At 40.4% G+C, this 27,946-nt stretch overlaps 1 protein-coding gene across 1 annotated transcript; it reads right to left on the bottom strand.

The window, feature by feature from the left end:
• Nucleotides 1–31: 31 nt before the first annotated feature.
• Nucleotides 32–27,298, bottom strand: LOC306875673 (apoptotic chromatin condensation inducer in the nucleus-like). The gene is made up of 17 exons (XM_079426352.1): nucleotides 27,101–27,298; nucleotides 26,080–26,145; nucleotides 25,433–25,544; nucleotides 24,929–25,005; nucleotides 22,871–24,394; nucleotides 22,560–22,615; nucleotides 10,124–10,259; nucleotides 6,997–7,042; nucleotides 5,234–5,361; nucleotides 4,825–4,980; nucleotides 4,002–4,161; nucleotides 3,760–3,905; nucleotides 3,476–3,583; nucleotides 2,877–2,984; nucleotides 2,390–2,744; nucleotides 2,201–2,298; nucleotides 32–2,123 (listed from the first exon to the last, which is right to left on the bottom strand). The coding sequence occupies exons 1-17, from the start codon at nucleotides 27,236–27,238 to the stop codon at nucleotides 1,791–1,793; spliced, it is 3,747 nt and encodes a 1,248-aa protein (XP_079282478.1). The 5' UTR covers nucleotides 27,239–27,298; the 3' UTR covers nucleotides 32–1,790.
• Nucleotides 27,299–27,946: the final 648 nt, after the last annotated feature.

Below are 27,946 nucleotides of genomic sequence, written 5' to 3'. Positions count from 1 at the left end.
ACCAATCCTAAATGAAAGAAAACAAGTTGACAAGATTGAATCCAATATTTAGTGATAATATAGCATAATGACAGATTTATAAGCAGTTGTTTGGAGTCCGGTCATTTTTGACCGGGAACACAACGAGTGTGACTAGGTGAAATAAAACCCACAAAAATTCTAAAAAATGAATGAGAAGTACTTGTACCCTATGTGCACAAAGTCAGTAAGTTTGACTCCAATGCGATAACATTAACTAGTATTTTCAGGATTTTTTTTTTTTTTTTTTTCAGATCAATTTGACCCGAACACAACCAGAGGGTTAAAAAAAGCCCCACACACACTTGACCCTCTATCAATTGCATATTTATTCTCTAACTGCTAAGGCTTTCTTGAAAAACTAACTTTCTTTTTTCTATTCTATCTATTGTTACTGTTCATTGTTTCTGTCTTCACCAGTTTGGATAAAAGTGTCTGCTAAATGACTAAATGTAAGTGTACTACACAATCTTCAATTCGATGTTGCATTCACTCCAAATGCTGCTAGTTATTGCTGCAATTATGCTTAGAATTTAAAGACAACATGCGACAAAAAACGAAAACGTCCTTCAGTTTGTTTTATTATTCTTTGCACATTCATAAAGAAAATAATCAAAAAAGAGAATCTTTTGAAATATATCTTCAAAACTACAACATTAAAATATTAAAAGGCCTCTTGCTATCTTCTCTATAAAGGTTAAATTTATACCTTGTCTGATTCACAGAGAGGAACAGTAAACAACATAAGACCAGGTGGGGAAAAAAAAAAAAAGTAAGAGAACAGACGTGGGTGGAGCTGAGAATCAAACATGAATCTACAGTGTGGTTCATAACATTGGATTTCAGTAGTCATTTTAATAATCTTATAAAATAAAAATAAAACCTTCAGTGAGATCAGTGTCGACAGCAGGACTGACTCTTTAACTCGCAACAGTGGCCAAACATCTGGATAGGGGGACTTGATTTAACAATTTGGAAATATATTAATTGAATCTGGATAAAGTGGATAAAAGGAAAACAATATATAAAATTATCATTTGAAAGCCAAAAAATTTCAAGCCCCATAATTACACACTGAATTAACGACCCACTAGCCTGAAGTGGCACTATTTAAACTATAAATAAAACGACGACTCCAGGGTGGAGAGAAGGGAAATATGATTTATATAGTCTCATATAGTTTCTTTTGACTTGAGCTTTAGACAGCACACCAATACACACATCCATAAGATTTTCAACTTTGAAAATAAACATTTAACAGTCCCTTCATTATGATTAGTCCCATTTCATTTGAGATTTATGGGAAGACAAAAAAATAAAAAAGTTTGACAGTTTGCCCTAAAACAGTGGTGAGTGACAGTCGTGCGCAGATGTGCACAGCAATGAAACGCTGATGAAATTACTAGGAAGAAGAAATGTTAATGGGACAGTTCACTCAAACGGTCATCATTTATTCACCCTCATGTTGTTCCAAACCGATTTCTTCTATGAAATGGAACAAGCAACACGTAATATTTCTATTGCTTTTTTCAGATAGTCAATGAGAACCAGTGTTGTTTCGACTTTACTGTATGGATGAAAAAGCTGAAACCTTTTGTTTTCAGTAAAAAACAAGTCAGGAATGACATGAGGGTGAACAGATGACAAAACGTTCATTTTTTTAGGTGATCTATCATCCATCAGGCATTCATCATCCTTGGAGCGGGTCATCATGCTGACGACTCTGATCTTACAAACCCCCCTTCTCTCACACACATCCACTCGCTCTGCACTCAGTGTCGTCTGTCTCTGGAGGTGTTGCTACGGCTCTGTGAGCGTCTGTTGCCCCCTGCAGTTTTGGAGTCACTACCGAGGCCTCTATGGCCGTCTCTCCTCTTTTCTGCCTCTCTGCCCCTCTCTCTCTCTCTTTCCTTCCCTCTGTCTCTCTCTCCCTCAGTTGAACGTCTCACAACACCTGCTCCTCCTGCATTCCCTCCCTCTCTGTCACGGCCTTTTGCTCGCTCTCTCCGTTCTTCTTGTTTTTTGTCCTCTTCCTCTTGGAGTTCCTTCCTCCTCTTCTCTCGCTCCTTTATGCGCTCAGCACGCTCCAGAGCTCTTTGTGTCGCCTGGGAAAAAAGCGAAGACTTAAATTGAGGAAAAAAAAGGGGTCTGCGTGATTTAGGCTAGAGGAAGTCATGCTGACCTGTTCTTCTGTGAGGGGTAACCAGTATATACAGGGAGCTGCTTTAGTTTTGTGGAACAGGTCATCAAGAAGTTTTACAGGAGGCTCTTCTGGTTTATCTGGAAATCAAAGAGGGAGACGATGTCAAATTAAGCCAAAATAGAAGAACATGTGATGTCATTAAACTTATCAAGATGTAGTTTTCCTCACCTTTCTTCTCCGTTCTCTTCTCTTTGCTCTTGCCGCTCTCTCTGCGTCTTCGGTCCCGTGATCGTGACCTCCTCGTTTTGTCTCGGTCATCCTTCCCGAAGTCCTTGATTTTATCCCGGTCCCACTCCCGCTCAGAACGAGTCCTCTCTCTCCTCTCCATCGCTCTTTCCCTCTCTGCCCACTGGTCTCTCACGGCTGCAGCCCCTCCTTCGCGCTCTCTTTCTCGCTCCTCTTTTTCATGGTTTGCAGGTGGGAGTGGGTAATGGGCGGCAGGGCGGGCTGAGGTTCCTGAGGGGTGAGGGTCATGACCTTCACCTGTACGGTCACTGGAGACGAGACCTTTATGGAAGTCCAACTGGAGACGGAACAAAATACAACAAAATGAGAAGGGTGAAAAGTCTGATTATCATACGAGAAGATGAGAATAACTAGATGACAGGAACGGCAAAGAAAGAAGCAGAAACAGATAGAGGCAAACTGTTCAGACCTCATCCTGCTCGCAAAAATCCACACGTAATACTTTGGGATTACTTGTGGGCCATTTCACACCATGCAGTGCTTCTCGAGTGGCCACAGCTTCCTCTACAGTGGAGTACTGAGAGAGAACATGACAGATTGGGGGTTAAAACACAAAACTAAAGGCTGGTGGCAGTTTTATAGCAATATTTCCACAATATAATATCACTCATAAATTATGAGATATCACAAGATTAAACAATACAGAATAAATAAATACACTTTATTGCTGAATAGTTTGTGGTCAATAAGATTTTTTAATTAAAGTCTCTTATGCTCACCAAAACTGCATTTAAATCACACATACAGAAAAAAAATGAATTGTAAAATCACAAAATTTCCACTTAAATTTAATTAAAAAGCAATTTAACTGATTCCTATAATGGCAAAGCTGAATTTTCAGCATGCACTATTTTCAATAATTCATTCATTTCAATCATTTTTGTTCATTTTATTGAGTCCTTGCTGAAAAAAAAAAAAACTGTTAATTTCTTTAAAAAAATGTTACTGATTCCAAACTTTTGTGCAATGAAAATATAAATAATAAAATATATAATAGTAACATCTTACTGTGACATAGCAGTGAGATTTGATCTTATCAATCCAGAAACCCTCCTCCACCAATGTTCCTGTCCGATTTAACAACTCCTTCAGCTGCCCTAAGGTGAAAGGTCGCACCTACAAAGAAACAAATGAAATCAGGGGTCTAAAGAGCAACAAAACCTCCAGACTCTCAGATCTAAAAACACAAAACAGGTCAGCAGCAATATTCATATGATCAAATTATTTTAGATAAAAATTAAATCCCTACATTACAGTGAGTAGTGAAGTGAACAATTTGATCTAGTGCTTACCAGGTTGCAAACGTGTATGATGTTGGAGGTTTTTCCACGAGGAGGAGAGAGCTGGCGACCAGTCCGTATAGGGTCATCAATAGTTATGGACACGCCTGATTTCTGGTGACTGATGGAGCGTCGCACCAAAGAATCATTGGGAGTGACTGAGAGAGAGAAAAAAACTATTTTAATCCTCCTTCAAAATAAATACATTTCTTAAAATGTGTTAAAAATGACTTTAAATGCAACCAGCAAATCACCTTTTTTGGCCTCGCCCTCCTGTATTTCCATTGTAACATCAGGGGAGTTCTCCTGTTTCCTTTGTTTTTCGGTCTCTCCTTTAGTCCACTTCTGCTCTTCTTCATCCTCCTCATCCATTATTTCTTTTTGCCCATTCTCGTGTCCATCAGATGGGACAATCTGAACCAAGGTTTAAAGATACAAAAAAAAAAGTTCACTGAAACCATGAACTTCAAAAGATGACGAAAAAATTCTTTCCTACAAAAAGATTAATTCTTAATCCAATAAGCCATTTAACTATTTTAAAAATGAATGAATGACGCATTTATATAGTTCACCCAAAAATGAAAATTAGCCCATGTTTTACTGATCCTCAAAGCATCCTAGGTGTATAAGACTTTCTTCTTTCAGACAAATCCAATCAGTTATATAAAAAATTTTTAGTTCACCCCAAAAAATTTAGATTTCGAACATAGTTCACCAAAACATTAAAATCTGTCATAATTTACTCAGACATAAGTTATTTCAAACCAGTAAGAGTTCTTTCTTTTGTTAAACAAAAGATTACATTTTGAAGAATCTGGATAACCAAACAGTTGCTGGTCTCCACTGACTTCCGTAAGTATAGAAAAAAAAATACCTGAAAAAGTCAATCAGGACCAAGAACTGTTTGGTTACCAACATTCGTCAAAATATCTTTTGTTTTAAGCAGAAGAAATAAATTCATACAGGTCTGAAACAACTTGAGAGTGAGCGTCTAAATGTTCATTATTGAGTGAACTATCCCTCAATAATGTTAATTTGTTTTGTCAGCTACTAGTCACAAGCCTTCGTCGTGCTCACCTGTGTCACTGTGCGTCTGATCTTGAGGCCCTGATCCTCCTCCGGTTCCTCTCGCTCATGAGGCCCAGATGAGTCCTCATCTCCAGAGAGATGCCCCTCATCTGGGTGCAGCTCGACCACCGCCTCCTGTAGGGGCTTGATGTCTGGAATTAGCGTCTGTGAAAAGTTTGTGTTAAGTAAATGTGCAAAGTTAGGTAAAATATTCTTATGCAGTACTATTAATCAATTACATCCATACTATACAATGTCCATATATTTAACATTTACAACATTAAATTAAACTTGAGAATAGTGCATCCCTGAACCTGTAACACTGAATTTATTCAAGCAGGCAGGCTGTCAAAAACAGGTAGTGATGATTCATCATGTATCTGTTAAGGTAATGTGGGAGCGGTCTTCGATAATTCACCTTCAGCGATTCAGTGGTGATGCTGATTGACGGCTTCTTGGCAGTGACTGCTGTACTAGAACCCCACCTTCTTTTCCTGCTGGCTCCACCCACAGGCTCTGCCTCAGATGACGTAATCTCCGTTTTACCTAGTGCCAAGGAAAATTAAAATCACCAAATTGCACAACCTAGAAGCAGATCCAGCTGTAAATGTTAAATGACCGTCGCAAAGCATATAATTCCTAATTGACCTTGTAACCATTTTTTTTTTTTACTGGAACGGTACCGCAAAACAATTCAGTTTCTTTAAGCATAGAAGAGCGTGCTTTAATATAAATGGAACAGGGTTTTTTTCAGCAATATACACATCACATATTGTTGCAATGCACTGCTTTCATTGTAGAAGCTACATAATGGGATGGATTGATTTTGGTGGAATTTAATTAATTTTACACTCTGGCCAGAGTTGTTTTCACTCTTGTTTAATCTGTATATGCTCCCACTAAGTCAGATAATGAGGAAGAACCAAATTGCCTATCACAGCTATGCTGATGATACCCAGATTTACCTAGCCTTATCTCCAAATGACTACAGCCCCATTGACTCCCTCTGCCAATGCATTGATGAAATTAACAGTTGGATGTGCCAGAACTTTCTTCAGTTAAACAAGGAGAAAACTGAAGTCATTGCATTTGGAAATAAAGATGAAGTTCTCAAGGTGAATGCATACCTTGACTCTAGGGGTCAAACAACTAAAAATCAAGTCAGAAATCTTGGGGTGATTCTGGAGACAGACCTTAGTTTCAGTAGTCATGTCAAAGCAATAACTAAATCAGCATACTATCATCTCAAAAATATTGCAAGAATTAGATGTTTTGTTTCCAGTCAAGACTTGGAGAAACTTGTTCATGCCTTTATCACCAGCAGGGTGGATTACTGTAATGGTCTCCTCACCGGCCTTCCCAAGAAGACCATTAGACAACTGCAGCTCATCCAGAACGCTGCTGCCAGGATTCTGACTAGAACCAGAAAATCTGAGCATATCACACCAGTCCTCAGGTCCTTACACTGGCTTCCAGTTACATTTAGGATTGATTTTAAAGTACTTTTACTCGTTTATAAGTCACTCAATGGCCTAGGACCTAAATATATTGCTGATATGCTCACTGAATATAAACCAAACAGACCACTCAGATCATTAGGATCGAGTCAGTTAGAAATACCAAGGGTTCACACAAAACAAGGGGAGTCTGCTTTTAGCTATTATGCGGCCCGCAGCTGGAACCAGCTTCCAGAAGAGATCAGATGTGCTAAAACATTAGCCACATTTAAATCAAGACTCAAAACTCATCTGTTTAACTGTGCATTTGTTGAATGAGCACTGTGCTATATGTCCGAACTGACTGCAATACATTTTATGTATAATCATTTTCTTTAAATTTATTTTAAATCATTTTCTATATCATTTTAAAATTCTTTGTTTTTATTATTTTTATTTCCATGTTTTTATTGATTTTAAATGTCTTTCACTTTCTTTTATGTAAAGCACTTTGAATTACCACTGTGTATGAAATGTGCTATATAAATAAACTTGCCTTGCCTAAACTTGCCTTGCCTTTAAAAACTACTTGGTGAGGACAGCATCCTGCCCCATTTACTGGTTAACAATCCAGATCAACAGGTTTGAATACTTTTTCCTTATTTTGGAGGAAACACGCAGAATGGACTGCAGCAACCTGTCAGTGGACAACAGGTCAAAAAAGCAATATTTTGAAGACACTTACTGCTCAGGGAGATCTTGCGGGCAGCAAACAATTTTACAGCGGAGCTCTGAAATGAAATAGAAAGGAGGAGAAACAAGATCCCAGTAGATGTGTGGAGGAAGAGACAGATACAACAGACAAAAGATACATTGGGAGAAGGAGGGGAATGAGAGAAAGGAGAGGGGGAAGAACAGATGCACAGCTATCAGTTACACCAATAATGTACAGTTGCATTGTCAAACAGAGGCTTTGAGAATCCCATCAATATTATAAGCTTTCTGAATTTTAAAGTCCCTTATATTTGCTATTGCTTTAATTTTTACTTTAACATGACTTCGGCTAACACATGCTTGACCAAATTCCCTACTTTCCCATATGTGCTGTAAAATACAGGATTACTAACACCCTCTAACCTCATCGTTAACAAAGCAAAAAACCTTCTTTCCACTTTAAGTAATTCAAAAACAAATACATCTTGGGAAAAAGGGTTTTCCTGGTACCATTGACACCTGATTCCCCTCTGGCTTGGCTATGGCCCAACCGCACAGCAGTGTGCACTGTATCTAGGCAACAAAGGTCCAATCAGAGGCGGCTGAGGAGTGAGGGTGAGATACGATCACAATTGAGTGTGCTGATTGGCCGGCTGACAGGAACTGCACTTATTGTTTCAATAGCTGTTTTTGGCTCTTGTTGTGGGAATTGTGATTCAAATGGTCTTTGAAAAAGTCTTTGAAGTTTTTGTTGAATGTTGAGGAAGCAACAGAAGTCTGTGGCAAAAAACTCCCCGAGTCCACACTGGCTGGGGAGATAGCATCCACACTATGAACCAACGAGAAACACATGGCGTTTGACAAGCCAAAATTCTGGTAATAATCTGTCACAGCATTTTATCATTGCCATCAAGTCCTTTGTGTACACAGCGTGCCACAAAAACACCTGTAATGTGCAGGTAAAGAGGGTTTCCTTTTCTTAATGTCTTAGGGTCTCACTCTGGTGCCGTCCACAAGTTCATCTGGGAATTTTGGTCAATAACAGTAGAGACAGGAAGTTTTTTTTTTTTTTTTTTTTTCAATCAGTCTGGAACAAAGTTCTTTGAAATATTCCATGAAGTCCATTTGCATTGCAAGTTTCAAGACAAGTCCTTAAAAAAAAAAAAAAAAAAAAAAGCATGGCTGTTTATGAACTGATGAGACCCAAAAACTGCTTTGTAGTACATGAGTCCATAAGCCTCGCTTCATCTCAGATTGTTCGACTCACTGAGATCAGTCCACAGGCATGTGAGAAACAGCGGATGTCTGTGTAATGAGTCTCTGCAGATATCAGTTCATTCGAGTACTGAAGTGTGGGCAAAAATAGCAGGGGGCGTCAAGACAGCTGTGTTCCCATCGTGCTGACAGGAGAAGTCCATCTGATGCTTGTGTTTTGCCAGTGTAAACGCTTTGAAAAATGTCTCTGTTGGTGAGCATCACTCTCTTTTGCATAACACAACTGACGCCTCCCCTGTCTCACCAGCTATTTTGGCTTCTCTTAAGCAGTCCCATCAGGAGGCCACATCAGTTTTGTATGACGAGGCAGCGGCCAATGATCCGGCAGGTTCCGTCAGGCTAAGTGTGCAGTGGCGACTCTGGGGGCCTAGCTCAGGTACAGCCGAGACGCTTGGGCATAGCGGGGCAGGTGATGGAGGTGGTAGAGGAGAAGAGGTGGTGGCAGTATGCAGGTACCAGTATGAGCAATGGAAGAGGAGAGGGCACCTTCACAACAAAGCAATCAATGGGATTTTAAAACCACAAAACATTCAAACTACCAGATCCAGAGAGAAAGGGAACAAGAGTGAGGGACAGAGTGGCAGAGAGAGAGAGGCAGAGAGAGAGAGAGAGAGAGAGAGAGAGAGAGAGGCAGAGAGAGAGAGAGAGTGGCAGAGAGAGAGAGAGAGAGTGGCAGAGAGAGAGGCAGAGAGAGAGAGAGAGAGAGGCAGAGAGAGAGAGAGAGAGAGGCAGAGAGAGAGAGAGAGGCAGAGACAGAGGCAGAGAGGCAGAGACAGAGACAGAGAGACAGAGAGACAGAGAGACAGAGAGAGAGAGAGAGAGAGAGAGAGAGAGAGAGAGAGAGAGAGCTGGAAAAAAGAGAGGGCAGAGAGACTAGAGCCTACATCTCAAACTACCAGTTGCCAGTCTATCATTCTGCTCACTACAACCCAAATACACACTGCGCAGTTTATGGCAAGTTTAATAAGGATTGTTTTATAAAGGGGTGATTTTAGAGATGCAACTTCTCATGTAGTCAACTAATAACTAAGGGTTATTAGTCTGAGAACTTCCAAAAAAGCAGTTGCCTCTCTAATTTTTTCTAAAGCACCACAGCTAAAAAAATATATCTTAAAATTAAAATCCTTGATCTCAATCACATCATGAATAGCTGACCATTTTTACTCATCTTGACATCTTTTAAGCTACAACAGGATTTACAGTGCCCTCCAAAAGTATTGGAACAGTAAAGACAAAATTGCTCTGTTGGCAGCGGAGTCAAGACATTTGCAAATATGATTAATAGATGAATATGAGACAAAACTACAGAATATCAAATTTTATTATTGGGTGATTCAACACATAGATGTTTTACCAGCTAAGAAGTTCAGCACTTTTAGAGTTTCATCCCTCTATCTGATGTATGAAACGGCTAATAATAAAATGTGACATTCTGTAGTTTTGTCTCATATTCATCTTTTAATCATATTTGCAAATGTCTTGACTCCACAGCAATTTTGTCTTTACTGTTCCAATACTTATGGAGGGCACTGTATGTTTAACACAAAAAGGCATAAAATCTACGTGTTAAACTGCACTTTTAAAATTAGCACCGAATCATCCTCACTCACACACAATGACCTCAACAGTGTCTAATTTCACACATTATTAGGCATCCACATCCCCCACACACTGCTGCTACATAGTAAAAGGAAAAACAGAAGAGGGTAATGGCAATAATAGTCTAACATCCAATCCTACCATTGAATCTAAAGAAAGACAACAAATGTGAAATCAGTTTGACTCAATGTTTTAGCTAGAACTGCCTTACGAACTTCAGTCACGCCTCTCCATATTTCAGGGTTATAGTTTCCACTGGTTCTTCGTTCTGTGGGCCTTCTTACCTCCTCTGGGCGGGTGTCACTGGAATCTGCCCCCTGGTGGTCAGGCTGTTGCATAGCACTCTCTGAATGAGCATGGCCCTCCAGCTCCATGGCAACTTGGCCTGCAGGCTCAGAGAGAGCTTCCTGCTTTACCTCCCTAGAGAAAGAGTCAGCGAACAAGAGAAAGGGAGACAGAAAGAGAGTGAGGGGTAAGGAGGCTGAGGCTGGTTGATCTGGGTCACTCTACCTATAAATAACTGCCTGGCTAAATGACTCTTACTGAAACTTGACAACATTGAGAGGGAAAACAAATACATGTGTATCTTTTTAAATGTGTACACAGGCCTTGGCTGACTGTCATCAACACATTTTAAAAGAAACAAATTTAACAGGTAGGAATTAAGAATTGAATTGTAACTGAATTGTACAGCTAGAGAGGTAACAAAACTGAAGATTAAAGACATGGACTATAAATGCAGTGCATTTATGAATCACAATACCAGATACACTATATTGCCAAAAGTATTGGGACACCCCCTTCTAATGAACAGGTTTGACTACTTTAGTAATTTCCATGAGTACAAATCTTAATGTTTAAGCATATAATGATATTCTAGGGAATTGTGTGCTTCTAATTTTATTGCAACAGTTTGGACAGAACCCTTTTCTATTATAACATGACAGTGCCTCTGTGTATAAGACACGGCTCAGAAAGAAACGATTGATTCAGTCAGTGTGGAAGAACTTGACTGGTCTGCAGAAAGCAAAGTCCTAATCCCAGCTGAACACCTCTGGTGTGACTTTAAATGCAGACCTTGAGACAAAAACTCATCCCTGAAGACTGGAGTCAATGGCTGATAAATTCAGCTGTTCAATCATAGGAATAAATGACATTTTAAAATATATTAACATTACCAAAGGTACTTAAATTTCTTTAAAAAAAAAATATTACCTTATAGTCGGGGAGCCAAAGTCTCAAAAATGGGTTGAACCTGACATGGTCTGTCATACTTTTTATTTGTGTTTTTTCTGTTAATTTTGACCCTATGAACCAATAATTGGAGGGTCTGCTCTGCCGGAAATATTGCGAAAAAAAATTGTGGCCATTTTAGTGTATGCACCCTTTATTTTTTATTAGAAAAATGTGAAAAAAATTTTTTTTCCTCAAATCCTCAGTGGGTTTGGTAGGCTGTCAATAAATGCATTCCAGGTACACCGAACACATGTTCTGACAACATCCACTGAAAAAATAACTCTTAAAACACATTTCTACATGATTTTGCATTAATTTAATGCCAAAAAATTTGGCGTTTTCTCACTTTTTTCCAATATTTTCATCTTTACTTCACTGGCAATCAACTATTCCCCCAAGTTATGACATCAGTCAATATGTCATTCTTTTCACCAAACAGTATACTCATTCCACAGAAAAAATCATAAAAATCCAACCAAAATCAATGGATCTGTGATGATTTCACTAATAGTTGATCAGCAGGCTCAGAACCTCAATAGAATTTTAGGCTGCTCTCAAAATTCTGTAAAACATGCTGGATATTTAACATCATGGCACACTTACGCACACACACATGATCTTAGTAATTTGAATGAGTTTGTCTGGAACAACTAACCAACGGTAACCAATGGTTACCAATGGACTTCGAAGCTGCTCATCATTGTCTGTGGTAAGTGACAGTGACTTCAGTAAATACCGGTAGGTCTGCCCTAGCGTTTTGGGAAAAGAATGGTAATATGGATATTGTAATAGTAATTAACTGAAAGGTCCACGCCAGTTTTCAAACAAGTATATTTCTGATGATTCCTCATCCCAAATGTATCCCTGTAGTAGCAGCATTCATTCTCTACTTAGCTAGCTTTAGCCGTTTTAGCTAATTTCTGTGGTTCCTTTAAACGACCATAACTCCTCACAGGAATGGTAGAGAATTACTTTTTTTTTAATGCTCAGAACAGTGTTAATTTCATTGACACTGTAATTTTCGTCATTATTTTCATCAACGACTTTTTTTTGTTATTGACGAAACTGTCACTAAATTGTCCTCATAGTTGTCGTCATTTAAAGCTGTTTTTTATTTAGTTATCGTCTCGTTTTCGTCTGTGAAAACTTTTTATCTCACTGCAGTTAAATCTGTATCTGTATTGCATGTTCAAGCTTTAAAAGTGATTCATAATAACAGGTTAATTAATAAATGTTTTCTCTGGGAGTATATAATGGGTAAATTACAATTTATCCAAACCCATTCAATTTTACATTTAGTCGACTAAAATCTTATTGTATTTCGTTGACTAAAACTAGACTAAAACTAAAACAATTCAGATGACTAAAATATAACTAAAACTAAAATGGCATTTTAGTCAAAAGACTATGACTAAAACTAAATAAAAATTTGTTTTGTCAAAATTAACACTGGATCAGAATCGTATGCTTTACGAGGGGTATGTGTCCTATATGTCCATTTTGCTTCGACCGGAAGTTGAGAAATTGCGAAAATTTCAATTGGACTTGCTAGGTAAAGAAATAGATATGAGAATAAATGTTGCTTCAGGGATACGTTTGGAGTGAGGAATTATTAGAAATACACTTATATGAAGGTTGGTGTTGTCCTTGAAGTGTTTTTCATGTCAGACAGATAGTAAGCCACTAAGGATAACTTAAGGCTGCACTAAACGTTAATACTGAACAATACAAATGTTCTGTAAGATGTAAACACACTATATATTATGCATCCTTTTTTTGTATATAGTACTGTACAGTATATAGAGTGAGTGATTTGTCAAGAGCTAGTTAGCTAGTAGTGTCAAACATCTAGATTTCTTTCACCTGAGTGCACAATATTTCCCATTTGCAGATTTTGTTCTGATCTTATTGGGTTTGCTGTGGAGGAAAAGTTAGCGAGAAGAGAAGGCAGCAGAGGATTGGAAAGGACAGTAAAGCCGGGCTCACACTGTGCAATTTTTAATAGTCTTTTGCGATTGTTGCTTGTCACACTGTACGAACATGATCCCCATGTCAGACTGTAGGATCTCAGTTGTGTTAATGTCAGACTGTACGTCAGTCAAGACACGATAAAAATGGACGTAGGCTACTCAAGAAGACTTGTCCGGAGTTTTACGTCATCAATACGTGACCCGCGTTCTCTCGCTATAATGGTATCTAGCAAACAACAGCAACGTGTAGCTTAGTTTTATTAATTACATGCCTTGATGTTAAAAAAAAAAAAAAAAAAAACGAAAAAGACGACGTGTGTTGAGAAAGTCATGGCTGGGCAAAAGAGGATTTTTTGGACTTCCAGTTCTACAGAGCGAACATGAGGTAATTTTGTTATTCGAGTTTAAACATCCTGCCCCTTAATAAATAAACTTTAAGTAAACTTTACTTTGTACATATATTGTTTTTACAAATAACGAAGTTTAAGTTTGAAGTTGTCGCGCTTATTGCGTCTTCAAGTTCAGTGCTCCTATTGGTTCTTGGTTTGACGGTCGTCGTAGGAGATGTCACACTGCAGGAAAGTGTCTGAAATCTTCTGACACTGCCAGAATTTAATCGGAGGAAAAAATTGATCGCAACGGCCATTAATCGGCTGTCGGTAAACATGTCAAACCAGCGATCTAGACAACCGATTTTAGCCTAGGATTATAGGAATCTTTTAGGATTTTAGGATTTTCAAAATTTGTCTCAGACGACCAAATCGTGGCCAAAATCGCACTGTGTGAGCCGGGCTTAAAGAGGAGTGGAGTGGAGAGGAGAGTGGAGGATTGAACAGAAGAGAAGAGAGGAATGAGTAGAAAAGAGTGAAGAGGACAGTGGTGGACTGAACAAGAGAGAAGAATAGTGAAGGAAAAAAGAGGAGTGAATTGACCAGGAAAGAAGAGTGGACTGGAGTGGAGTGGAGAGGTATGGAGAGGAGTTGATTGAATCGGAGAGAAGAAGAGGGAAGAGGAGAATAGTGGAGAGGAGTAGAAGAGGAGTAGAAGAGGAGTAGAAGAGGAGAGGAGAGGAGAGGAGAGGAGAGAATAGTGGAGAGAAGCGGAGAGGATTGGAGAGGAGAATAGAGAGTGAAGAGTACAGGAGTGGATTGAACAAGAGAGAAGAGTGGAGAGGAGTGGATGGAATAGGAGAGAATAGGAGCTTAACACGCTCAAAACTGTGGAGATGATTGTGGACTTCAGGAGAAACCCCCACTCACCATCATGAACAGCACTGTGACTGCAGTGGAGTCATTCCACTGCAGTCTTGAGGGAAGATGGTGGCGCGATCGATCGCTGCGGCTGCTCCGGGTCCCAAAGACGGTGCTTTTATGCCGTTTAATGTCGTCTGTTCGTCTCCAGATAGTGTAAGTTTACCGCTAACTCTTAAGGAAATCACCCCAGAATTCATCTATGATCGCCAAAGTCTTCTGGATATCAGCAACGCATACGAGCATCAACTCTCGCCGGCGGCTACTGAGAAGCTACGAGGCCTTTGTTTACTGCTGGAGCCAGACCTCGAGACCGCGGCCTCGCCTACTGACGCTACCCGCACAAGGCAGTGTCGCAAGCGGTGTGAGAGAGGATGGAAGCGCAGTAAGCGCGGAGGTATACGAGCTAGGCTAAGAGCTAACCCCTCAAGACCGGCTCTTCCAACACTCATGCTCTCAAACGCTCGCTCTCTGGAAAACAAACTGGACTTAATTCAACTCAGTCGATCTACACAGCATGAGGCAAGGCACTGTTGTGTGTTTGTTCTCACCGAAACATGGCTAAACAACAACATCCCGGACTCCGCCATTCATTCCATTAAGGAAGACCCTATCTAGGATTAACCCACGCAAGGCTGCGGGTCCTGACAACATACCTGGCCGTGTTCTGAGAGACTGTGCTGCACAGCTGACAGATGTCCTAACAGATATCTTCAACACCTCGCTGAGCCAGGCAGTCGTCCCCACGTGTTTCAAATCCACAATAATCATACCGGTACCAAAGAAATCACCTGTGTCCTGTCTCAATGACTACCGTCCCATAGCACTGACTCCAATCATGATGAAGTGCTTTGAGAGGCTAGTCATGCATAACATCAAAACCAGCCTCCCCAACACACTCGACCCGCTCCAGTTTGCATACCGTCCAAACCGCTCTACGGACGATGCAATTTCCTCCACCCTCCACCTGGCTCTTACCCACCTAGAAAATAAAGACTCCTATGTTAGAATGCTGTTCATTGACTTCAGCTCGGCATTCAACACAATAATCCCACAACAGCTCATAAATAAGCTAAACCTGCTGGGCCTTAACAATTCCCTTTGTAACTGGATCCTATACTATATGTCCCCACATGTAGCGGAATGACAATAAAGCTCAACTTGACTTGAACTTGACTTCGGATTCCTGGGCACCACCATCTCTCAGGACCTGAAGTGGGATATTCACATTGACTCCATTGTCAGGAAGGCCCAGCAGAGGTTGTACTTTCTACGCCAGCTGAGGAAGTTCAACCTGCCACAGGACTTACTGAAACAGTTCTACTCCGCCATCATCGAATCCATCCTCTGCACCTCAATAACTGTCTGGTTCAGCTCAGCTACCAAATCTGACCTCAGAAGACTACGGAGGGTAGTCCGGACTGCTGAGCGAATCATTGGTACAACCCTCCCCACTCTCCAAGAACTGTACTTATCCAGAGTGAGCAAAAGGGCTGGTAAAATCACTCTGGACCCCTCACATCCAGCACACTCCCTCTTTGAACGGTTACCGTCTGGTCGACGCTACAGAGCTCTGAGCACCAGAACGACCAGACACAGGAACTGGAACAGGAACAGTTTCTTCCCTCAGTCAATACATCTCATGAACACTCAATAAATAAACGTGGAACACACAACTAATTCATTATCCATTCACCACACTCACTTATTTTATTTTTATTTTTCTCATTTCTAATTTGCACATACTTGACCTGTACATACATAGTTGCCTATATTATATATTATATGTTGTGTTTTTTCGTTTTGTTTTTTGGCTGCTTTGTATATTGGTTATTGGCTATTTCTTGTTATTTAGTTTTTATTACCTGTGTCCTGTCCTGTTACTGTCTTTCTGTTGCACCGTGGAGCTTCTGTCACTACAACAAATTCCTTGTATGTGTAAACATACTTGGCCAATAAAGCTCATTCTCATTCTCATATCTTTCTACCTGTTCATGCCATCACAGAAGTTCTGGCGGGGAAGTATGATGTTGCAGCTTCAGATCTTACATCCCTTCTCCTCAGCACCTACATACTTACCGGATGTGACACAGTGAGCTATCTGTACAGAAGAGGGAAAAGGCGGGCCTATACAACTGCTATTAAACACCTGACAGACCTTCTGCTGCTGTGCAGGTACGGTGACCCTGAGGAAAGCCTGGATGTTCAGGAAGAGGTTATAACAGCAGCACGGCAATACATGGTGTCACTGCGAGCCCATCTCTTTGTGAGCATCAAAGGAGACATGTGTTGCCTTCCACCAACTGAAGATGCCTTCCAATTACACCTTCGCCGAGCCCTGCATCAGTTGGCTGTGTGTAAGCGGGCACACATGGTTCAGCCAACCTACCCAGCTGCCACTGATTTTGGGAGACAACTTGTCAATGGCAAATTGGTGGCAACCATGATGCTGAAATAGGCAAAACCTTTTGAACTCAAACACAGCCAATACTGCCGCTGCAAGAAAAGCATGTGTGCCCGAGGATGCTCCTGTGCAAGAGCCAATGTGAAGTGTGGCATTGCATGTCTCTGCACTGGGGACCCCAACAGATGTTCAAGGATTGAACTTGCGCTTGAAGACAGGGACACGTAAGCAGGCCGCGTGTGTGTGTGTATGCGTCTCCTCAGGTGGTGAGGGTGAAGGTCTATCCCCAGAGCAGTATCTGCAGTGTACCACCCTCCTGATTATCCCACCTCACAGGGACCTGCACCTAGTTAATTAAGTTATGTTAAATTATTTTGTTCCGTTGAAGTTGTAATAGTTGTCATCTGAGTCAATAAAATAATGAAAGTCATTTTGCTGTATTAGATTTCTTGTGTGACACATTTCCATTGGGAGAACAGGGTTATGTTGAAATTAAAAAAATGCCTAGGCCATGATGCTTAATAATGTAGACATTAAAAACCATGTTAAATATCCAGCATGTCTTTTGGAATTTTGAGAGTAGCCTAAAATTCTATTGAGGTTCTGAGCCTGCTGATCAACTATTAGTGAAATCATCACAGATCCATTGATTTTGGTTGGATTTTTATGATTTTTTCTGTGGAATGAGTATACTGTTTGGTGAAAAGAATGACATATTGACTGATGTCATAACTTGGGGGAATAGTTGATTGCCAGTGAAGTAAAGATGAAAATATTGGAAAAAAGTGAGAAAACGCCAATTTTTTTGGCATTAAATTAATGCAAAATCATGTAGAAATGTGTTTTAAGAGTTATTTTTTCAGTGGATGTTGTCAGAACATGTGTTCGGTGTACCTGGAATGCATTTATTGACAGCCTACCAAACCCACTGAGGATTTGAGGAAAAAAATTTTTTTTCACATTTTTCTAATAAAAAATAAAGGGTGCATACACTAAAATGGCCACAATTTTTTTTCGCAATATTTCCGGCAGAGCAGACCCTCCAATTATTGGTTCTTAGGGTCAAAGTTAACAGAAAAAACACAAATAAAAAGTATGACAGACCATGTCAGGTTCAACCCATTTTATTGAGCTTTTGAGACTTTGGCTCCCCGACTATTACCAAGCCCAAACCTATGAAAAAGTAGTGTACATCTGATGACCTTCTTAACCAACCATCAGCTCTCACAACAACAACACTGTTTAAACGCATATAACAGACTTGTCTGAATTGTATGCAACACTTTTAATGTAACAAATGTAAACCATGGCAAACAAAGCGCTGGCAGGGGAACAGATTGAGTGGCTCCTGACATCCCTGTAACCTACAGGTGATTCAATCAAATTCACCGCTCAACAGATAACCAAACCCTCTCTCACATAAACACACACCTGTGCAGCACACCTTGGCACCGTGGTCTCTAGAGACACAACAGCCCTGATGCCATTTGCTCTGAGTAGGGGAAAAACGGCCTCCGGCTCCTCAGAGCATAAGGCTTTCCCTTTGTATTAAAGCAGTCAACACATGCTGAGGGGAAGGGGGACGGGTAGCCAGATTCCCGTGGACAAAAAAGCCAAGCGTTGGAATACTTAACATTTACACATGAATGCAAAGCTGGCAAACACCAAGAGGAAAACCTGAAAGACAGCCTAAAACTGAACTACAGTGGCCTCTCAGAGTTCATTTTCCATTCATTAAGACACCTTGTAACAGTTAATGAAGAATACTATATTTGGACTGACTGTCAAATAATAATCATATACAGACTGACATTTTTCAAAGTGTTATTTCTTTAGATTAAAACATTTCTGTGATTTTCCTGATGTCATTGCTCACCCTTTCCCCTTGAGGACTTTCAATGAATACCATTCTTAAGATTTGCTTTCCTTTAAAGAAAATAGTTGAAACCTAAGACACCAATCTATGCAGACCACGCAACCTATCATTTGGATCACAAAACTTACAAAAATATAAGTTGGCTCATGATCATTCTTAGTGTTTCCTTACCACACTATTAATTTCAGGATTAAGTAACAGGTTTACTACGCCTAACTGCTTACATAAATTGTTACACTGTTAAATGGGATTAGGTGAAATGCAAGCGGAGTTAACATTGTTTTATTCATAAGATGAGATGTTGCAATCCTTTTCATCGTGGACACGAGTATCTCCATTATTAATTTAACACTACACACAGCTCTCATGATTAAAAATGTCAGGGAATTGCCCACATCCTTAATGAACCCAAGTGCTTAAACAAGATCCCCTTCCCCCAACACGCCTGCGTTTCAATACCTACTGAGATTCCCATAGAAAAATCTTTTTTGGGGCATTTTTGGTTCCATTCGATCGTTATGACGCCAAGAATGTTGTCTAGGTAGGCAGCTCACTGGGTTAAGACAAAGCTTGCTCTGCGATGACGAGACAGCATCTAAAATGAAATAAAACTGTTTCGTTTCACATCTAACTGAAGACAATACAGGATCCACCGTACAAACACAATCGCTCGATCGATTGAGCTCATAGTGGAAACGTCTATCATCTAAACGATGTGCCTACACAGCGCTGGAGGGTATTTCTAGAAACCACTTCTCCCTCTCTCAACCCTTACCCGTTTTTGTTGCCGTCCGACAGCATAATGTCAGGCTGTAACCGGGATCGCGACGGCCGATTCTATACCGGTTCTGTCGGTCACGGATGCGTAGGAAGAAATGTGAGAAGCGGACGCGCTGCAAGGCTGTGCTTTTTTTTCTCTCTCTCTCTCTTGTGCAATGCGTCGGTATAGTCACGGCGGCGCTCACAGAGCAGCCATATTGAGCAGCGCTGGGGGAAGTATGAGAAGTACAAGCAGGACCCCTCCTCCAAGGCCACGCCGGTTGATAGGCTGTCGTAGAGAACGCCTGATTAAAAATCCAACTGCCCTCATATTCAATATTCCAAACAGTCAAATGAACTATTAGGTGGACCCGTTTCTAAATGTTTATTTTCAGATAAGAAGAGATAATTTTCCGACTGCTGAAGGTTTCTTACAAATAAAATAAGGATCAAGTGCGTGAACACGTAGGCTAAAGGTTTAGTTTTAAACCAAATCCAATTTTTTTTTATTTTCATATACAACATAATTTGTCATTTTCTCACCCTCGTGTGGTTCCAAACTTAAATATAGAACACGACATTTTGAAAAATGTTGGTAACAAAAAGTTATTTTATGTTCCACAGAAGAAAAAACATACAGGTTTGGAATGACATGAGAGTGAGTAAATGATGAAAATATTAATTTTGGGGTTAATGTAGCCCTTTGAGAATTGTCTTATTTCTGCATACCATTACAATAATTGTGATCAGCTCTTCATCCAAGTACATATTGATAATCCAGTTAAACAAATAATACACAAATGTTTGCATATTCAACTTTTTTTATTGACCAAAACTGACGATTGTCTGGCTGGAAAAGAAGGTATTTCTAATAGGTTTGACATCCACCATGCTGGGTAAAAATGGAAACCATTTAAGTAATCCATGCAAGGAAGTACATCACATAGTTAAGCAGTATTGTATGGAGGAACTGGCCAAATGTCCTACAAACTGATTATAACTGATCCACACTTACTGGAAACATTGTGTTACCTGTTCTGCTGCTAAAAGTGGGTTACTTCAGATACTGAAAGCAAAGGATCAAATACTTTTTCACTCTCAGATCATTTTATTTAATGCATTATATATTTCCACTTATTTGTTTTATCAGGGCCTTTTTATTTGGTCACGTTTTTCAGAACTGATCACAATGAAGGTCAAATTTACGCAGAATCAAATTATTTTGTTCTAACTTTCTTGTGTCACTTCAGAAATATTATTACATTTCTAGTACATAAAATAAGAAGAATTTTAATATGATGATGTTGGTTTAATTTCTAATTATTTGTCAGAATTATGTTACAATTAAGTAAGACCGAGACTGCTGAAGAAAACTTGCTAGTGGCCTATGCAAGTATAAAGAAAAAGATAAAAGACGTAGCAATTCCGTCACCAACCTGCGCACAACAATAATGATTAGTCATTAAGTGTGTCATAAAATCTCATGGCTCTCCTCACTGTATTTTTTAACATTACCTTATATAGCACTACATGTCGATAAATAAGAATAAAGAGAAAAAGACCAAGAGGGACTTCCATCAGCTGATGTTCTGGTGGGAGGCACTGAATGATGCCAAATGGGCAATGTCGCTAAACTATGCATGACAACAGACGGCCGTTTTAGCTCGTGCATTTCTGAGGTCCTGCATCTAGACAAATTTCTGTGATTCCAGGGATGGCAAAGGGGAGGCAATGGTTATGAAAATCAATGAGGTGTGACAGACAGTTTCACACATTTTGACCAATTAATTTCTGTGCATTTTCCAGTCATTTGAGCTCAATTGAAATTAATTAAAAAAACACTACATGTAGAGAGCACAAAGAAAAACATTCCTCATAAAACATATTTGCCTGGTTTTGCATGGTTTTTATTCTTTTTTGCATTACCTATGTACTTCAAAAACAGAGCTATAATAGGAACAGAAAGATATTAAATTATTTCCCTAAATGGCAAATGAACAGAACAAAGTAAACAAAAAGAGAAAAAGATCAAATATATTCTGTCTGAGAATTCATTTAATCTGTATTCTATTTACAACTCATTAATAAGCAAGCTGAATGTTTGCATTGAAACACACTGAAATCAGTGTGTTTGTAGTCAAGTCACCTTTATTTATATAGCGCTTTTAACAATACAGATTGTATCAAAGCACTTAACAGTAGGGCTGGGTATTGTGACCAATTCTGCGATTCGATTCTTATTTTTATGGTTTCGATTCGATTCGATTTCGATTCGATTCGATATCGATTAGCTATCAATATTTCATTTAAAATGTTAGTTTTGCAGACATGGGATCCATATTTTGATATAAATGCTGGTAACTGAAACTCTCCTACTTAAGTTTATTACTGAAATACACATCTACATTAATAATAGGGTGCACACAGTTGTTTTTTTTAGTGGAGCAATTCGAAAGATAAGTGAAGTGACATTCAGCCAAGTATGGTGACCCATACTCGGAATTCGTGCTCTGCATTTAACCCATCCAACGTGCACACACACACACAGCAGTGAACACACACACCGTGGCCAAGCCTCGCCCTGGGTGAACCGCCTTCTTGATCATGGTGTCTCCCCTGCCAGGTAAGTATATCTATAGATGGTGACACCTTCAGGACGAGAGGTGAATATTCATATCCTCTTACTTCAAGGGCATTAAGAATCGATTCGGGGATTTCCCGAATCGATATCGTTGCGTTAAACTGAAGATCGATTAAAATCGGAGAATCTATATTTTTTACCCAGCCCTACTTAACAGTATCAAATTGGAGGATAGAGTGTCAGTAATGTATACAAATCAGATTAAACACTCAATTTTCAGTTAAAGGTATTTCATTATTGAGTTCAGAGACGTCATTGTCTAGATCAGTTTAGTTTAAATAGTATCTGCGAAATCAAATTGACGATAATCACTAGAAATTAAGTGTCCCCAACTGACCACTCTGTGACAGAATGGAGAAAAAAAAAAACCTTGGGAGAAATCAGGCTCAGTTGGGGGGCCAGTTCTCCTCTGGCCAGGAGATAATTGTTTATTTATTGTTTTAATTAAAAATGTATAAATGTATTTATTTCTATTTTTGCAATTTCTAACAATAATAGTATTATGTAGTTAGGTACTTTATTATATTTTTTAGTTATTGTACCTGTACAATGCAATGTAACAGTGTATGAAAGATTTTACTGACCTTGAAGATTGAGCCTTTTTTTCTTCTTTAACATCTCTTCGGTTTTCTTTCTCATCCTGGTTGAAATAAAGAAAGACAATTTTATCAATTCATATTAACAGTAAATTCATTTCATTATATATTTTTATTGTTTATTAAATCCGTGTTTGTCCTCAGATCACACTACCAGTGTGAGAAGTTGAGCTGAACTCATGTACACCCAGTCAGACTGGTGCATCAGTATTAGCATGGCAGAATCATCATCAGAACACAGCAAAGGCAAAAGTAACCAGCAGAATTAAAATGCATAGGTGGATAAGCCAATTACACACCTTCTTTTGGCTGGGTGGGCTGGATTTATCTTGTGAAGGAGAGCTTGAAGAATGAGAAGATGATGATTCTGAATCAGTGTCAGATGATGATGACTGACTTGGTGTTGATGAGCGTCGCTCATGACCCTTCTCTCGCCGTGAACGGTCTCTTGTTTCATCCATTGCTCCTTCTTCAGATGTAGAGTGTGGCAATTTTAGAGACTTTTCACTTTCTTCTGCTGGTTTAGGTGAATGTTCAGGTGGCTCTTTCTCTAGAACTTTCACTTCTTTGTCTTCCTCGTGTTTTGATTGAGGTGTCGTCGTAGAGGCCTCTGCCTCCATAGCAACATCTTCAGAGCACTTCAGCACTGATGGGAGCACTGACACTTGCTCAGGTTTGGGGGATGATGTAAGTGAATCAGGAGGTGGGACCGCTGAGAAAATGTGCAGCCTTTTAGTTGGGAAAGTGGTGTGTGACATCAAATGGAATGGTGCAGAAGTCTCATCCACGTTCTCATTTTCTTTTTCCTCACTTCTTCTTTGCTCATCTCTCTCCTCCTTCAACTCAGAGTCTTGAGCATCTTGTTGAGCAGTGGGTACTGACACAGACACCTTTGACCCGAGAAGCTGCTGAGCAGAGTCTTGCACTTTTGCGCCACCATCCTCCTCCTCTTCAACTTCCATCTCTCTTTCTCCCTCCATCACTGCCTTCTGTGCACCATCAAACACACCCTCTGATTCCATTTTGCGGACCAGCAGGCATAGTGGACCACGTCTGCGTGTGGATGGGGGTTCTGGGCTGCTGGATCTAGAACTGGAGCTGGACTCCTGTCTTTTGAGGGATGGAGGAGAGACCACGTCTGCCTCTGGAGCAGCACCTTCTGCTAGGCATGCTGGCTCATCTTGGTCACGTGGGCTCTGTTTGGGAGTGTCAGGTAGCGGGAAAGACAGCTCTGGAGGTGGAGATGGGGGAGGAGTAGGTTGACGGAGCTGCAGAGGTGGCTGGTGGACTGGTTGAGGCTGGGGAGGGATGTGCTGTGGTGGCTGAAGCTTTCTGCGGGATCGTTGGGGGGCTGCAGCTGGTGGAATGTGTACAGGAGGAGCCCGGACGTTCTTTTTCCCATGTGAGGTAGGACCCCATTCATCATCGTCGTCACTGTCATCATCCTCATCGCTATCCACTTGAGCACAAGCTGCAGCCCTCGCGGAACGGCTGAGCTGCAACACCGAACGGGCAGGACCTGCTTCGACCGCAGCCGTTCCCTCTCTCTCTTGGGCACGGGGCATCATGAGAGGCAGGCCAGGTTGTCCAACCACGCGCACAGACAAGGAGGCAACTGCACGTGGAGGAGAGGGTGTTGCAACCTCCTCGTGGCCGGGAAGGAAAGAAGGATGCCAGATCCTCCCAGCTTTATTGTCAGGTGACTCTTGAGACACTGGAACAGGACCTGTATCCAACCTGTGTGATCCCAATAACCCAGGGTCCTGTGGTAACCCTCCTCCGCCTGCCTGGGTTGCAGACAGATGAGTGTGTACAATGTGATGCTGGAAAACAATGTAAATGAAAGATCAAACACATACATGAAAACTGAGCAGATGCTCCTAGACATGCAATTTCTAATTATTTATTCAGTAGTGATAATGTAATGCAATATAGTAAGCAATCAGAGTATGACTGCTTGACAGTCTATGAAAACTGACTAGTAGTTCCTCAGAGCACACTGCAAGTGTGAGAAGTTTAGTTGAACTCACTTACACCCAGAGTGACAATCAAACTCTGATGCATCAGTATTAGCATGGCAAGCTCATCATTGGAAACTCTCTACCGCTTCTAAATGATTGCATATATGCTCTGTGAATTCTGACTGCTTGCATAGAAAACCAATGATGTGACAGCAGGCAATTTGTTTTGGACAGCTCCCTAATCTATAATTCTGTAATATATTACAAGCCACAAATCAAATTAGCATGCTTATTTGATGACTAAACAAATCTGATAGAAGGCACAACTGTATTACATGAAATAAAACTTTACTTTGTGCAAACATTTAAGTCATGTGTGACACTATGTGTGCTTACTTTATCTGGTAGAAAGGAAGTGCTATCTTTGGTTGGCATGTGTTCATCCTCCTCAGGACCAGCAGGACTCTGCGTCTCTGAAAGCAGCATATTACAAAGGTCATGCATAGAGTTTTTTGATGGTGAAAAAAATATGTACAACAAAGTGTCTGAAAATTGAAAGCATAAGCTCAGGAGAAAGTCAATGATCCTATGAAATCCTTAATGCACATGTTAAAATGTAATCTAATAAGCAAACAAAGAATACAACTTTTGGATAGCTATTGGAAAGCACCTAGAATTTCCTCAGAGCACACTGCAAGTGTGAGAGGATAAGTTAACTCACTTACACCCAGACAGACTGGTGTATCAGTATTAGCATGGCTGGCTCATCACTGGAAACTCTAAATTAGCGTACGAGACTTTAACCATTATGCATCACTGTATGTTAAGATTCCCTGCACAGATGGTGTAGTCGAGTCAGTGTTATAACCTGCGTGTATATGTACATGCGAGTCTGCTTACCATCTGCCTCAGTGGCCTCCCGGGCTTCTCTCTCCAGTCTCTGCCGCAGGAGCTCCTGCTGTTTGGCCAGGTACTGCTTTATAAAGCTGTTCTGACTCATCTCCTCTCCAATCTGATACATACACAGAAAGCACACTCCAGTCAAGGTCCCCTCATTTACAAATCTTGGAGCCAATAAGCATGACAAACTTGCGGTAATCATGTAATAGATGTTCAGATGCTATAAATGACATATTTGTGTGCTTAATTTATGATTAAAATTAATAATTTATCTGATGCCCTGATGAAAGTCTCACTAATTCCATAATACAATTTTGCATTTTAACATTTAAAAACGTTGTATGAATAATCATATATAAACCTAAGTTCACTACATGTAAATGTGTGTTCTTTTAAAAAAAAAAAAAACATACAAAAATCCGTTTTATTTACTAAAAAGCAACAACTATCAGTCAGAGGGCATGTAACAAATTATGTGCAATAGGTTGTATAAGTTTTAAACCATGTTGATCATTTAAAAAAAACTTAGAAATCAATGTATCAATACAGTAAGCTTTTTAGAATGCTGAAACATTTTTAAACATAAAACTAGAATTCTATAATCTATAAATGACGCAAATGAGAAAAGGTTCAAATGTCTTTCTTACCTGAGAGTTGGGCTGAAGACCAATTTGATGGGTAGATGTTCGTTGGAGATTCTCCAACATAAGAGCCTTTAAAAACACAGCAGATGAAGCACATTTAAAATACATATATAGTAATGCACATCAAACCCCGTAAAGAAATTAACAGTATTTTTCATAAACACTCTGTTTAGGTTCCTAAATCGGATCAAGCATGTTTCTTGCGATATTAAATACACTGTTCGTATAAACAAAAGGTCCGAGAACTTCGAAAATATCTCACTTACCGGACCAGCACATGACTAACGTTAGCGGTTTGACACAAGAGAGAGTGTGAAGAAGCATCGCTGAGCGAAGTGTTTATATTAGAGGTGGAAGTGGCTTCAGCCTTTCACATTCACTACATTAGCATACTTCACAGATGACTCCGTTAATCTGACCGTTTACCGGTCGTTATGCTAACCGTCGATGGAAAATAGGCACTGAAAGAAAGTCTCTCACGTGAATGCGATTTTGAACAATTGAAAGAGGTGTGAAATACTCCGACCCCTAAAACGCTGCATTTAAAACCAAATTAGTTGAGTGATTTACATATAATAGCCCACAGGAAATGCCCAAACTTGATTAACGAGCGTGAGTATCATTTGCAATTCCATTTGGCATCTATAGAAACTACTGCTCAGTTCTACCATGTTTGTTTATAAATGTTGTGCAAATGTCAGACGCGCATCCATCACACGAGACTAACAAGCGCGCGCGCGCCCCGCTACAAACACACGACGCGCGGGCACGACGTCAACTCTGAGACCCCGGCTTGTCATGACCCACAGGCTGTTTAGAAAACACCAGTACTGCTGTATTATTTAAATTACGTGATATAACTGCACAAATAATGGAAACCAATTGCCGTGCGGCGCGGTACACGATTCAAACTATTCGCATGCACGCGGCGAGCATTCCCGCTCTTGGCCTGTCTGTCGCTCTCGTCTCCTGCTCAACTTGACAGCAAGAGCACGGTTTAACCCCGCCCTTTGACCAAACTCACCCCTTTCAGCCGTTTAATAAGTGCATTTTTCTGTCCACTTTTGGCAAGACCTCTTTGCTCCAGGGCGGCTTTTAAATCCGCCACACGAAGCGAATGAAGCGGTTTGCCGTCTAACGTAACATCCTCGAGTTCCGCCATTTTGCTTCACGAACTTCTGGGGCCGTGCACGAGCGCACTGTGTGCGCGTCACCGCGCGCTGATCTCCGGAAGAGAGTCAGATAAGTGAAGTGACATACTGCGAAGTATGGTGATCCATACTCGGAATTCGTGCTCTGAATTTAACCCATCCAAAGTGCATTTGCTCTGCATTTAACTCATCCAAAGTGCACACATACAGCAGTGAACACACACACACCGTGAACACACACCCGGAGCAGTGGGCAGCCATTTATGCTGCGGCGCCCGGGGAGCAGTTGGGGGTTCGGTGCCTTGCTCAAGGGCACCTCAGTCGTGGTATTGAGGGTGGAGAGAGCACTGGACATTCACTCCCCCCACCTATAATCCCTGCCGGCCCGAGACTCAAACCCACAACCTTTGGATTACGTGTCCGACTCTCTAACCATTAGGCCACGACTTCCCAATAAACATAAACACAGATACAAGTGGCTGCCCTTTCAAGAATGGGCATGAACGAAGCTTTCAGATCTGCTCCTTGCAGTATTCATCCAGGATATTTAAGTTACAGCAACAGTTTAAAATTGCACTGTAATAGTTATTTGATGTTATGACCCTTGTGTCCTTCATAACATAACACAAGAAGAAGCGCATGGCTTAATTCAGTTTCTAAAACCAGCCTAAAATGGTCTGCTGGTCTACCAGGATGCTCTATTTTCTGGTTTATATGGG

This window comes from Barbus barbus (genome assembly GCF_936440315.1).
Source record: "Barbus barbus genome assembly, chromosome: 1".
Taxonomy (NCBI): Eukaryota; Metazoa; Chordata; class Actinopteri; order Cypriniformes; family Cyprinidae; genus Barbus; species Barbus barbus.
This window is presented reverse-complemented; position numbering and strand designations above follow the sequence as displayed.